The 14,421-nt window shown below is 41.3% G+C and overlaps 1 protein-coding gene across 1 annotated transcript; it reads left to right on the top strand.

Annotated features, from left to right (window-relative positions):
• Nucleotides 1-9,998: 9,998 nt before the first annotated feature.
• Nucleotides 9,999-14,421, top strand: LOC148214272 (uncharacterized). The gene is made up of 2 exons (XM_088153667.1): nucleotides 9,999-10,523; nucleotides 14,140-14,421. The coding sequence occupies exons 1-2, from the start codon at nucleotides 9,999-10,001 to the stop codon at nucleotides 14,419-14,421; spliced, it is 807 nt and encodes a 268-aa protein (XP_088009793.1).

The following is a 14,421-nucleotide window of genomic DNA, read 5'->3' as shown; positions in this document are numbered from 1 at the left end:
GAACCCACATCAGTTAAAAAAAAAAGTTAAGCAGAGCACCCAAATGGATGATTGTTATAGGCTGAAGGTACTTGAGAATAACATTGCTTTTTTCCTCCCTTTGCACAGAAACGGTAGGTGAGTCGGGAGCTAAACAGACTTAGAGTTCTTTTAGAAACCATGCTGGCTGGGGGATTCTGGGAGTTGAAGTCCACCCATCTTAAAGTGGCCAAGGCTGAGAAACTTACAGATAAGTATGTTAACTTTCTGAGTGGAGGGAGAGAAATATATACCAGGAAGGAAGGAAGGAAGGAAGGAAGGAAGGAAGGAAGGGCTGGCTGGCTGGCTGGCTGGCTGGCAAGGATACTTCTACAAAACTCTACTTGAGAAGGAGAAAACTCTTAACAAAGCTTGCAATTTTCAATTTCTAAACCAAGCATTTCTATAAATAGATCCTATCTTAAAGAATTTTTTTAAAAATCCACAATCTTTCTTTGCCAATTCCCTAACCTTCATAGATTCTAGTAGCATTGTAGAAGCAGGTGGTTATTTATCTACAGAAGCAGTATCTAAATCACACTGGTTCTGGATCATTACATTGTCTCAGCTAGAGTGAGGATACTGAACATGAAGTGTGATGAATGCTCTCACACGTTACCAGCCTGTTACTAACAGTACATGCTGACTTCTATGGGAAGGCCAGAAGCTTTGCTGATGATTACTGAACAAGGGAGGCAATTCTTCTGTCCCCTGACTTAATTTTAATTTAATTTTAATTTTTGAAAATGGGAAGCTGGTACACTGCCAAGCAAAGCACCAGTCCCTGGCATCATTTTAAGAGAATATAGGCAATTTAGAAAGTAAAAGTGGTGGGTAACTGCAGCATTCCACTTTCTTTGGAAGCGTTCCGCTATTTAGGAAACAAATTAAGCAACAGTAAGCTGGTGTGGAAGACAGCATCTGGAAAGGCTTGAGGGAATGGCGGGAAGCAACGTCATGGAATCGTTCGTTGCTACATGAGGGATTTGTTCTACCTACAACGGCAGCAATTTTATGACCCTGGAAACTTCCCCATGGCAGCCATGTTTGGAGAGTTCCCACAACATTCTTACATTTCAAACAGGCCCACCACCCCCAAAACAGCTACCACAGGTTGATCCAAAGCTGTGGTCAAAGTGGGATGAAAAACCAAGTAGTTTTACTTCAAGCTACATATATGTATGTCTGTTGAAAAAAAATGCGTGATTGCTTTAGGTCTGCCTGAAGAGAAGTTCAATTGTCTCATCTGCCTTCAGGCATCCTCAAAAGTAAAGGCATCACGGTATTAGCCATTTTATTTTTAATGGGATTTTTTCTCTCTCATTGATTCTCCACACTGAGCTGATAATCACTGCATTTTCCATCTTTACTCAAAGCTCTCTTTGCTGGATAGTTACAACAAACTGTGATCTCATGGAATATATCTTTTTTTTTAATGTTAGCCTTACATTAAATCATGTTTGAGTAGAGCTACCATGTCTCTGCTTGAGAAAATCTGATGACAATTAGAAGGCAGCAAAAGATTTGGAGAAATCTTAAATTTTTAACAACTAAAGATGGGCTTGTGACAGCTACAGGGCAGGGGGAAACTATCTTCTAGTTGCTGAAATGTTTCTTCCTGTTTACAACTGAATTGATCACGGCAGTGAATTTGCTAATGGATTGAGAAAGTCTTTGCTTATCATATGGAAAAATACTATACCTTCTCACATTCAATAGCTATCAACCTCTGAACTTAGAAGAGTATTTGGACACTTTGACTTATGTCCTTGGTAGTGTGTATGTGTTTGTGTTGTATGCATGTAAATACACACACACACACATACATACAATTCATCTGTGTGCCTTCACTCTGTTCATGGTATCTCCAAAACTTTTTCTGCCTTCTAATTGTCCAAGAAGGATAAGGAGATTATTGGAGAAGACAGTATGTAGGCCACTGAATGGTGAAGTTGTGGTTACAGTGGAGATTGTTTAGGCCAGGGGTGAAGCATTGCAATCCTTCAAGTACATTCCAGGCTTGTGAATCTGCTGTAACTACAAATATGAATATTGGATATTTCTGAAGTTCTAGTGTCTCAATAAGCAGTTATTACCAAGTGTGTTTTCTGGCACAACTCAAAGAAAAAACATCCTTCTAGATTACCTGAACTTGACTATACAGAAGGCTGATATCCCAATAGGCCCTTACTTATATGTAAACCACATTACACAGTAATCCGCCCAAGGAATAGTGGAGCCACCTGGCTAAATGCAACATCATCAGCTCTTTTAAGGAACTGACATGACTTCCTGGATGACGCAGTGTTCTAGCTACAAATTGGGGAGTAGTAAACAGATCAAAAGGAAACTCTGATCTACTTTAGCCAAAGAGAAAATTTTAGCTACTCATCATCTCGTCTTTCTTTTTGACGCTTGAATGTGATTCTGATGAGCATCTTCTTGGAAACTATCAAATTATTTAAATGAGCGTGAATTCTTTTTCCAGATAAAAGCATTCAAGTAAGCACCTGAAAAGGAAGGTTTTCAGGGTTCCTGCTTTGACGGACAGCATTCAGGCTTTTCAAAATAGAAGTTTTAAGTGTTTCAGTTGAGGAGCTGATTTGCTGCAACTCAATAGTGGAAGGAAACAAAGGCAGGTATACTTTCATCCTGGCAGGGAGGAGGAAAAGAATCACTGGAACAGGAAACAAACTTTCAGAAGATCTCTTTAGAAGCAGAAGACCTCCTTATGACACCTGGAAGTAGGGAATATCGGTCATGTCTTAGTACTAGCAGATTGGCTTCCATCATTATTTGTGGTCTCATTGTTCCAAGAAATAAGTTAAAAGAGGGTGGGGGGGAAGAAAGACAAAGACAAGTGGGGGTGGCTTCACCATTTGCATCTAACCATGGTACAAACATGTCTCTGGTGACAATTTCTTTTCTGCCATGTCTGGATGATTTTGCCTTTATGGTATTAATGTCATCCCTCTTAAGCCAAAAGCATTCCACAGTAGCCACAAGGTCTAAAAAATTAGTAACACTTCATCACCTGTTACTATTGGAGGTGACCAATAATTAAGTGACCAAGTAATGGGAAAATTTAAGCAACGCTTATTGGCTCTTTTAGGCTGATGCAGGCATATTCCACCTCTCTAGTTTCTGGTTGGATTCATCTGCCATTATTCTTCTGTTGTCTCCCTAAACAGCTGGAGACAGTAGCACTATGCCAGTTGTCTATCAGGAGTACACAACAGAACTTGACGGCTCAAACAGCAGTACCAAGTGTTTTAATACTATGTTGCCTAGTTTAGTGCAAGGATGAAATACCAGAACAATGAAACAACAGGACCAAATCCCCTTCTACCACCCATTTCCTCCTGAACAAAACCTGGAGGTATCTGGAGTATGATTCAAGAGACCAAAGAAGCCTTAAAAATAATAAAATTAGGAAAGCGACAGGCCCAGATGGGCTGATGGCTCAATATTACAAAATATTAGAGGACAGATTGGTGGAAAGATGATGAATGATGATGAATGAAATTCAAACAACATAAACAAGACATGGGAAGAAGCATATATAACCTTAACACACAAAGAAGAGAATGACCCAAATAAAGTTCAGTCATGCAGACCAATTTCTCTACTGAATGTTGATTACAAGATATTTACTACTATATTGACTGAATTTGTAAGGAAGTGCATCCCCAAATTGACCTACACAGATCAGTCAGGCTATATTTCAAAGAAGTTGATAGATAATAGATTTATCATAAATGCACCAGAATATATCAACACTAAGAAAAAGAAGGCAGCAGAAATATTTTTGGATGCAAAAAAAGCTTTTGACAACTTGGAATGGTTATTTTTTTTGAGAGGTTCTAAATAAAAATAATCCCGGAGGAGAATTTAAAACCTGGATAGAGAGTTATATCAACAGTAAACAGCAAATATTATAGCGAATGGAACACTCTCTGCAAATTTTTCAATATGTAAAGGTACAAAGTAAGGGTGTCTGTCGACTTTCTCCTTTACTAGTTGTAATTGCTTTGGAACTCCTAGTAAACAAGATCTGAAAAGATAAATAACCAGGATTAAAATTCAAGGAGAAGAATGTAAGATGAAGTGCCATGCAGATGATATAGTCAGTGAACTATAGCTTGGTGAGGGTTATCTTATATGACTGTATCCAAGGAAAGATGCAAAGTGAGAAAGAACAGTTTCTGGTTGGGATCTACCTCAAAAGGAAGAAAACTTTCTATTTGATTTTGGCCAACTGTGTTCAGAAGAGGTACTCTGGTCTGTTAAAAAGATTGAGGGCAATGCAGTTTGCCCACCCTACTCATTTCTACAGCAGAAGATATCTAGTATTTAGTATTTTCAGGTACTATAAAAATTCTTGGGTTTATACAGGGGAGAAATTAATTGTTTGGGGTTTTTTAAAAACAAAAATTATCCCACCTTTATTACTTTTTCTTAATAAATAACTCAAGGCAGAGAAAATACCTAATCCTCCTTCCTCTTCCTATTTCCCTACAACAACAACCCTGTGAGGTGAGTTGGGCTGAGACAGAGGGACTAGCCCAAAGTCACCCAGCCAGCTTTCACACCTTAGGTGGGACTAGAGCTCACAGTCTCCTGCTTTCTAGCCTGGTGCCTTCACCACTAGACCAAACTGGCTCTCCGTTTTATTATTATTAATTCCTTTCATTTTTCAAAACTTTTTTTAAATAACACGACTTCCAATATTGTTAAGTTGTTCTCTGATTAGTTCAGCATGCTCATCAGTGTCAAAGAACAGAAGGAAAAATAAGGCTTTACGGAAAAGATATCAAATGCCAGTGGGAGTTTCAACATGTAGGACAGAAGCAATTTTGAAGTGGAACCACTTAGAACAGTGTTTCTCAATCGTGGCTGCTTTCAGATGTGTGGACTTCAACTCCCAGAATTCCCCAGCCAGCCTTGCTGGCTGGGGAATTCTGGGAGTTGAAGTCCACACATCTGAAAGCTGCCAAGGTTGCGAAACACTGACTTAGAGGCAAAGGTTTTAAAAAATGGTGGCAGACTTGTAATTGCTATCTCCAGAACATGGACTAGTGGAAAATAACTACTGTACATGCTTTCACAAATAACAGATAAGCTCAGAAGCTAAGAATGCTGCAGAAATAAAACAGAATGAGAATGGAGTTAACCATAACTGTTCAGTGGGTACAGCGATACCCTAATACAGTGTTTTTCAAACTTGGCAACTTTAAGCTGTGTGGACTACAATCCCCAGAATAGCTGGCTGGGGAATTCTGGGAGATGAAGTCCACACAGCTTAAAGTTGCCAAGTTTAAAAAACATTGCTCTAATAGAATATAGTTAAGGCAATGGAGCAGGTCTGTACCAGGACATATTCTTTAAGATGAGTCGACTTGCAGCTGAGAGTCTGGACCACATCCCAGGCTTGCTTGGAAACAGTAATGCTGGGTTAAGGGGCCCTAACAAAATTTGAATAGCAGTTCAGAATCACATTTGTCCCACTGCATTCATTACGGAAAGAAAAATGCATCAAACTCCCCCCAGCCCCCCTGCAGCACTCTCCAAATATACTGAGCATGCAACACCTACTGTAAAGGTCCCTTTTGAAAGCTAGAGAGCTACTAACAGTCCCACAAATCAGACTTCCCCAACCTGGTGCTTCCCCACAAAGTACCTCACACACTAGGATTAGCAGTCCCAGCACACATGAAGCAACATGCAACCTGTGGTGATCAGCCTTCTGCTCCTGTTGCAGCTGGCCCTCCTTCTCCCAGCAGCCTTCTCACACCAGTGCTTCTCAACCTTAGCCCCTTTAATGCTAAGCTGGGGAAGCATGGCTGGCTGGGGAATTCTGGGAGTTGAAGTCCATGGATCTCGAAAGTTGCCAAGGTTGAGAAATCCTGTTCTACACCCATGGCCCAAATGTTCTCCAGAAGGTCCCTTGGGTCTTCCAAGCCAGAACAGGGGAAATGGGGAACAAAGGGCAATGCTGGCAGAGAAGAAATCCATTGCACTGGCAAGCAGATGCTACTGGATGCCATCCAGAGGGGGAACAGTACAAGATATTAGATTGCTTAATAATGGTGAAAACTGCTCTGTTTTGTAGGACTTGCCCAACAGCCATTCCTCCAGCTAAGACTTTTGCAATATTCCCAGATATTTCAGTGAATTGGCCGCATAGTAAACGAGCTATAATCGTTGCCTGAAGGACGAGTTTCTGACAAGTGGCTATGTAAGACTGAGATGCCAGATGTGCTCCAGAGCCAGAGGTGTTCAAACTGTTTCAGGCTGCAGAACCTGTAAGTTAAAAAAAACCATTCCCAGAATCCCCGATTCAAGAGGCAAAGTCTTAGCGACTGATTTATTTTCCTTAGTCTCTCACAGAAACCAGGTCAAGTTCTCACACAATCCAGGGTGTGCCACACGCAGCCTTGACTTCTGTCCCTGAGCACACCCTAGGATGTTCCTGGTTGGGAATATTATCCTATCTTCCTGTTGTCACCATCGGGGGCAAGGTTTAAGTGACCGTCTTTAAGAAGCACAAAGGATATTATAAAAAGATCTGGCAATAACCAAGGTAACACCCGCTAGCTCATGACGGTGAAGATGTGCCATTTTTCAATCTATCTTTTGAGGCCTCCAGGTCCAGAGCACTGTCACAAGGTCCAGGCGCATGTGGTCCCTTGCCTGTCCACTGACTTGTCCTGAAAGTCAGCAGAGTGACCCAAACTGACCCTGGTCCGCTCTGAGCCTTCTTGGCAGAGGAGAAACAATCCCTGAATCTGTTAATACCTTTTCCAATTAAGCCCGCTGCTGCAAGAGACAATTTTGTGCACCTTTGAATGAAGTTCCAGTGATGAATAAAGACACAGCTTGGAGGTCCTCACCACCCTTTGTATCAAGACCCTTGACCTCCCCTTTAGGCTCAAAATGGACTAGGCTGTGGGCTTTTTCTGGAAATTATCCCACTAGTTGAGAGAGTGCTTCCTAATAAAATTCAGAATGAACCCATGATTGATGTTTGTTTAGGATTTTAGCTGGACGATGCCAACGGCTTACTCGCGGGTAAGCAGCACATTTACAGTTCCAGTCTGTGAAGGTTTACCCCGCAGAGTTGAATGAAACTTTCAGGCAGGCATGCACAGGATTGAAGCCATTTACACGACAGCGAGCTCCTTCAAGTTCAAAGCGACGTTGATGAATCTTTCAGCAGCGTCGGAGCTATTATTTTACTTTGAGAAAAGTAAAGCCCCCCTCCCACCCCCCGGGATTGGACGGGCCTGCTCTTCAAGAAGCGCGCCCCAGACAGGAGCGCGTCCCGACGGCCGGGTTCTCGTTGCAACGTTTGCAACGTGCGGAGGACGGGAAGACGGTCCGGCGCCTGCAGGGAGAGACAACTCGCCCTGCTGGAAGAAGGCGAGAAATTCAGGGTCTCTCTCGTGGGTGAGGACGGAGCGGGGGCCTGCAGGCATCCAAAGAGGGTCTCCAGACTGGGGGTGGGAGGTGATCAGAGCAAGAATGGGGGGAGTGGGCCAGGGGTATGTGAAGCTTATTTGTGGCCTTGGAGGGAGAGAGGGAAATCTGGAAATTTTAGGGAAAAACGGGAAATAAGGATTCAGGCAGAAGGGGTCCCCGGACAGCAGATTTAAGGTGGTGAGTTTTCCTGTGCCTGCTTACTTGGAAGTAGATCTCAGTATTTTTGCAAAGCACGCATGCATGGGGATTAAGAGGCGCCACGCGAGGGGTTTTTCTTCCGAGTCAGTATGCCTAGGAAGAGTGCGTGCGTCCGGGATTCAGTGCGCAGAACCTCCGAACTCCCTGCGTGGTAATTCAGGCACCGAGTTAAATAGGAATTTCCCACGGGTGTATCAATGTGCGTGCCACTTATTCCGAAAGCCCGGCCGATTTCATCAGAAATGAATGTTAAGCAACCTTGAAGGCATTTTTTAAAGCTCCGTATTGCTTCAGCATGGATTCATAGGGTGAACGTTTTTTTGCACGGATCAGGAATTAATCGGAAAGCAGGATGTAGAAATGTAAGGGGAGTGAAATACACCCACGCGCGTGCAATTATAACATGGGGTACTGCAGAAACTTTTTTTAAGAAAAAATATGCTGCAAGATGGGAAGCCCTGCTTCTAAATAAAAGTGTTCGGGCATTAACAGAAAAATGAGTGACGGGATTTGGAATATGGAGAATTCAAAATAACTTGGAAACCGGGTATAAATAAAATAGAGAAAGTACGTAAAAGTATTTTACAAAAGTAAAGTATTTGAGAAACTGAAAAATGGTGGTGGTCTTAGGAAAGGAAGCTCTCTTTTAAGAAATCAGATTGGAAGAGGCGTTAGGATAATCTAATGAAACGAGAGTTTGTGGTGCTATAAAATATGTACATAAATACTCTGGCAGGTTATATCATTTGTGGCATAGTAAAAACTTAAAATTATTTATATACATATATATATAAAAATTACATGCACAGAATCTTTGCTCTCTTCACCTTTTGGAGATTTTTTTTTTAGTTTGCCATAGGCAGCCAAAGCAATTAAAAGAGCATGATTGAAAAAAGAAATAAGAGGTTGAGGATTAGAAGGAGAAAGGATCACAAGTATTTGTATCACTTTAGGAATAATATAGAGTTTAAAAAATGGATATGTGTTGCCGGCATGTGAGATCAATAATATTGAGAATCTAATTTGACATTTGTAAAATATGAAACAGAATTAAAGCATAAGCAGTGCTAGACAGAAAAAATTGGGAATCGAGCCTCTTAGAAAATGACCAAAATCTTAATATTTACCCTTGATGTATGACCCTTGTACACAAATAAGTACAAATGATGTTACGCTTTCGAGTTTTTGTAGGAAAAGGAAAAATAATGGATGATTATCTTCTTACTTTCTCCAATCCCCACTTCTGTAGATGTGGAAGATTTTTAATACTGTACATGAGTTAAACTTTTTAAAGTCTTTGCCTCCGAGGTTAAAATAGAAAGTGAAGCAGGACAAAAAGCAGGAATCATTTATCATTTATCATTTACTTTTGAAAGCTCAAAAGGATTTTTAAAAAACAACAAATTGTTCAGGACCCAGGGTTAAAACCTAGATCGGTGTTTCTCAACCTTGGCCATTTTAAGATTTGTGGACTGGCTGGGGAATTCTGGGAGTTGAAGTTCATGCATCTTAACATGGCCAAGGTTGAGAAACACTGACCTAGATGATGGGTTTATCAAAATTCCTTGGGAACCAGTGGGTCTGAGCAAAGAACTGGTCTAGGAAGAGCTGAAAAGTGGGAGGAACCTCTTTTACTAGTCCCTCCAAACTAGGTTTACCAGATGTGGGGGGCAGAACTATGGTTGTCTGGAGATTTGCAGATCAGATCTGGTAGATACGTAATGGCAGTCATAGGGATGGCTTGCTGGTTCATAACATGCCTATGATAATGAGTGTGGCCAACAGCAAATTTACCTGAAGGTTAGCTGATAGCTGTTCCCCTGGTCTCTAACCCAGAGTTTCTCAACCTCAGCAACTTTAAGATGTGTGGACTTCAACTCCCAGAAATTCCCCAGCCAGCTTGCTGGGAGTTGAAGTCCACACATCTTAAAGTTGGTAAGGTTTAGAAACCCTGCTCTAACCTGTTACAGTGTTCCTGACTATTTTAGCTTGCTTTTGCCCTTCTTCTCAGGATAGATGTGTGAATAAAGCATTGAGTTACAGCCGCTTACTTTTATTTTCTGCGACTTCCTTTTGGATGTATATGGGATCCAAAGCCATTCTTGCAAATATGGAGTAAGTTAGAGGCTGAAGCTTGTTTTGTACCCCACCAGTTTCCCATTTATTTCTAATTTTTATCCTTAACTAAGTTAAGTGGGGCAGGAAGGATGGTACTGTATCTCTAGGAAAATATTACCTCCCCTTAAAACTTTGCTTTGTTGTTGTTCCAGTTTTCATTTTTCAACGCGTTCGACACCACAATGGACAGCCAGGAGGACACAGAACCTGATGACCATTTCACTAAAATCAAAATTGAAGGAAGTATCCAGAACAAAGTCAATTTGGATAACATATCCTTTGAGCAAGTGGGAAGCTGTAGCTATCCAGAAGTGGTCCAAGATGTCCATTCCATCTTGTTCAGGAAAGTGCTGGAAGAAGTTGATCATCAGCCCCCATCATCTTCAGAAGGAGAGAAGAACCTCATTTTGCTGAAGACAGTGCATTTGAAAATAGAGGAAGATGATATCCAGGGGTCTTGTTTAACTGATCACCCAGGGGAACTGCACACTATGTTGCCAAGAGAGGCAGGCTTCATCCAGTCATTGGAGAGAATGCCGGAGAGCATAGACATTCAGGAAAACCCAAGGAAAATCTTGGCAATAAGTTTGCCGGAAGGTATTTATGCAATCCATGAGATGGAAGTGATCAGTGGTCCAAAAGAAACACCATCATTTCATGAGGACAGATGGTCAATTGAGAAGGATCCAGATATTCCTGGGATTCAGGTAATTTTCATTCTTGATTATGCATTAGGCAATTGGCTGCGGGTAGTTTTAGATCTTTTCAGTGTACAGGGATTTATGTTGATTTCCTTTGGTCTACTCAGATTGAAGATATTATATGAGAAAGAGAGCTGTATTAGTCTGATAGGAGAGACTATGCATCTGATGAATTGACTGCAGCTCGCAAAAGCTGATGCCTTTTAATCAAATGTATTAGTCTGAAAAGACGCTACCAGACTCCTTCTGGCAAATTGCAGATCTGAGTATCTGAGCTTTGTCCTTAAGGTGCAAAGAATGTGGTAGTCTGATTGGTTTTGCTATGCAGTATGGTGATACAAATAAAATGACTTGCATAAAGAAACTGCAAGAGAGACATAGGTAGGGGCAACAATGAAGATTTGAAGGGGAAAGGGAGACTGGGAGCTCACAAGGATATTCACATGGTGCTTATCAGCGAGTCTTTACAGGAGCTACTTCGGTTCCTGAAGTCATGCAGTTCTGTCCCAAGAAAAGACAAATTTGATTTAAGGAGGTACCAGCAAGCACAATCTGAGCCCTCTTGTGTGCTCCAAATAACAGTTTCCCTTCTGAATCGGATCACTGTGCAGCCCTTGACATAGTTGTCCAGCGAATCCAACATGAGGATTCTTAATACAAATTGCTCTGACATTTTCGTAAAAGAGCATTAAGTCTATAAATCCAAGGCCGCTGTCTTGCAAGCAGTGGAACAGATGTGAAATGTTTCTGCAAGTGATACCACCCACCAGCAAACAGACACTCCTTTTCTGCATTCCTGGTGGAACAAATAAGGTTGAAGAATTATTGCAAAGGCTTTGTCTCCTGTTTGTGGAAAGGAATAAATGTCTTCAGCAGTAGAAACTCAACTGATATAAATTCAGATCTAAAAGAGTTTCTGTTTATACTACACAGTTGCCAGCTTTTCATCAAAAGATCTGAAATCCATATCTGCTAACAGATTTCCATGGATGAAACAACTGAACCAAGTATATAAATTTTAAAATGCAACAACAAAACAGAACTGGCTGCTCTGAAAACCGAGGGGGGGATCAATGACCAATTGGTGTTTGGGAGAACGTTTTTTGGGGAAAACACCCTGTTTCTCTTTTTGAGTGAAAGACATACTTTAAGGTCAGGTTTTGCCTATTGAAAATATATGGTACAAAGATTTTTAAGACAATCTACAGCAGTGTTTCTCAACCTTGGCAGCTTTAAGATGTGTTGACTTCAAGTCCAAGAATTCTGGGAGTTGAAGTCTGCACATTGTAAAGTTACCAAGGTTGAGAAACACTGATCGACAGCATTGGAAATGATTATTTATGTGTACACTGATGATTGGAATATACAACCCTTAAGTCCCGTGACGATGAGTTCTTAGACCTATATCCTTCCTTTTCTTCATGTGATCAAGGTGGGGAGGCCTCGCTTCATTTTGCCCCCACAACAACAACCTAGGTTGGATTGAGGGAGAGAATGATTGGCTTTAATAATCCAGAGACTTTCTAAACTTAAAAGTGAACCCGAACCTGGGCTTACCAGTTTTGGGTAACTTTGGGCAAGTCACTCTCTCTCTCTGTCTCAGCCCTAGGAAGAAGGCAATGGCAAACTACTTCTGAAATTGTTTCCAAGAAAGCTTTATGGCCTTGTCTGTGTTGTCACCAATAGTCAAGACTGAGTTGCAAGTCCAGTATTTTAACCGTTGTCATCCACTGGCATCTTGGAATCCAGAGCAGACTTCTGCTTCAGAAGAATACAAGACATCTGAATGACTGCCTATCTTATTCTGAGTTGAGGACAGCAAAAGGAAACTTGCTACACTAAGCACCCCATTAGCATTTCTTTCCCTTCAGGTAAATGGATTACGACCATTGCACAAAATTTGACGTGCCCACCTTGCACTTATATGCGTGTGCAGTGCTTTAAAGAAACTCCATAAGCTCTCATGCGTGCAGAGCTGGCACGCTGTCCTTCATTGTGTCTCCATTCTTGTGATTCAGCATCTCTTCTCAAAGGACCACAGTCCCTGAAGCCGTCTGTTCTGTGCTTCCAGAGGGCAGCAGTAAAATGGTGATTTTGGGCTGCATGGTTTTGTTGCAAAAGCAGTGAAATTAAATGCCCTAATTCCCCCACTAGTCTTCATTGAACCTTATTCCTAGAGGTCCCCAGATGCTTAAAACCTGGACTGAAAAAGCTGGTCATCCAGATGACGTGTCCGTTCCTTCTGTGGCTTTGGAAGAGAATAAATTTTTCAGTTTTAAGTTTCTGGGTGTTATTATAAAGGAGGACTTGACCTGGGGTGCTCATATTGCAGCCTTGGTTAAGAGGGCCCAGCAGAGATTATACTACCTGAGACTTCTCAGGAAACAACAACTGAATGAAAAAGTGCTGGTGACCTTCTACCGCTGTACCATTGAGAGCATTTTGACCTACTGCACCTGTGTATGGTTTGCTAACTGCACAGTGGCAGATAGGAAAGCACTCCAGAGGGTTACCACCACTGCCCAGAGGATCATTGGTTGCCCTCTCCCCTCTTTGGAAGAACTTTATAGTTCCTGCTGCCTTAAGAAGGCTCAAAATATTCTTAAGGATCCATCCCACCCGGGACATTCTTTTTTTGAACTATTACCATCTGGCAGACGGTACAGGATAATGAAAACAAGGACCAATAGGCTGAAGAATAGCTTCTACCTTAGAGCTGCAACTATACTGAATTCTATCGTATAGTGCAGTATTAATGCAGCATCAGGGGTTGTGCAATATGGAATGTGAAGGTTGTGTTATATGTGTTTTATGTGTGTTATGTGTTTTATGGTTTTTATATTTTTAAAGCTGCACTGGGGTGGCATTAATTTTGTTGTACAAGTTGTACAATGACAATAAAGATTTCTATTCTAAATATGCTCCTGGCAACAGAAAGGAGAGCCAGTTTAGTGTAGCAGTTAAGACATCAGGCTAGACCATGAGTTCTAGTCCTGCCTTTGGCACAAAGCCAGCTCGGTGGCCTTGGGCCAGTCAGTCTCTCTCAGCCCTGGGAAGAAGGCAGTGGCAACCCACTTCTGAAATCTTGCCAAGAAAACTTCAGGGACTAGCCAGGAGTCAACACTGATTCAAAGGTACAAAAACAACAGAAAAGTCGCCTACTTCAGTATACAGGGATCCTCTATGATTGCCATTATTACTACTAAGAAACTAGTCCTTTAACATGGGATGTATAACTTTATGGCCCTAGTTACTCTGTGGATTGAAGTCCTGTTGTTAGTTGCAAATTATAAATGATTTACTTACAGGTGCTGATTACCATTACAATGAAACACGGTCATCCTTTATTGAAATTGTTGTGCAAAGCTTCATGTATTCAGAGAAAGAAAGAGATATGAAGCTTTTATATATATAATTTGTTAATGTTGTGTAGCTTTCTTGTTTTTCCTTTTTGTTAATTGTTTTTTTTTCTCTTTATTGGGTTTTATTAAATAAATAAATAAAGCCAAAAATGGTAATAAATTATGATGTGGTATAAGAAATTGTCTTTCTAGCTGTGGATGCCGCTCCAGTTGAAATCAAGCTGGCTTCAGTCATGCATATTTCTCCTTTAAAAAAACAGGTTAATAGAGAAAAAGATGCAGCTGGAGATGAAGACAAGGACCGGCAGCTTCTTGTAGCTGAAGAGGGAAGAATTAGCCCTCTGCCTGACTCTGAAGCAGCAGATATTCCAAACGGAGGAAATAAAGCCACGCTGTTGCACAATTCTGAAAATAAAAACCAAAGCAAGGACAGTGTATTCCAACCTTCTGTTGCAATAAGCTCTGACGTTACTTCAGAAACCCAGGAGAGCATAGTCCAACAAGGGAAAGGTATAAAGTCACTTGCACAGTTTTCTTCTTAG

This window comes from Python bivittatus, unplaced genomic scaffold, assembly GCF_059951505.1.
Source record: "Python bivittatus isolate LINGU-HERP-01145 unplaced genomic scaffold, Pbiv_v1 ctg000700_np1212, whole genome shotgun sequence".
Lineage (NCBI taxonomy): Eukaryota > Metazoa > Chordata > Lepidosauria > Squamata > Pythonidae > Python > Python bivittatus.
This window is presented reverse-complemented; position numbering and strand designations above follow the sequence as displayed.

Excerpts from the sequence above, each read along its gene's own strand:
- LOC148214272 (XM_088153667.1), top strand. The coding sequence starts at position 9,999 with ATGGACAGCCAGGAGGACACAGAACCTGATGACCATTTCACTAAAATC. Across the intron at positions 10,524-14,139 it reads CAGATATTCCTGGGATTCAG|GTTAATAGAGAAAAAGATGC; the intron begins GTAATTTTCATT and ends TTAAAAAAACAG.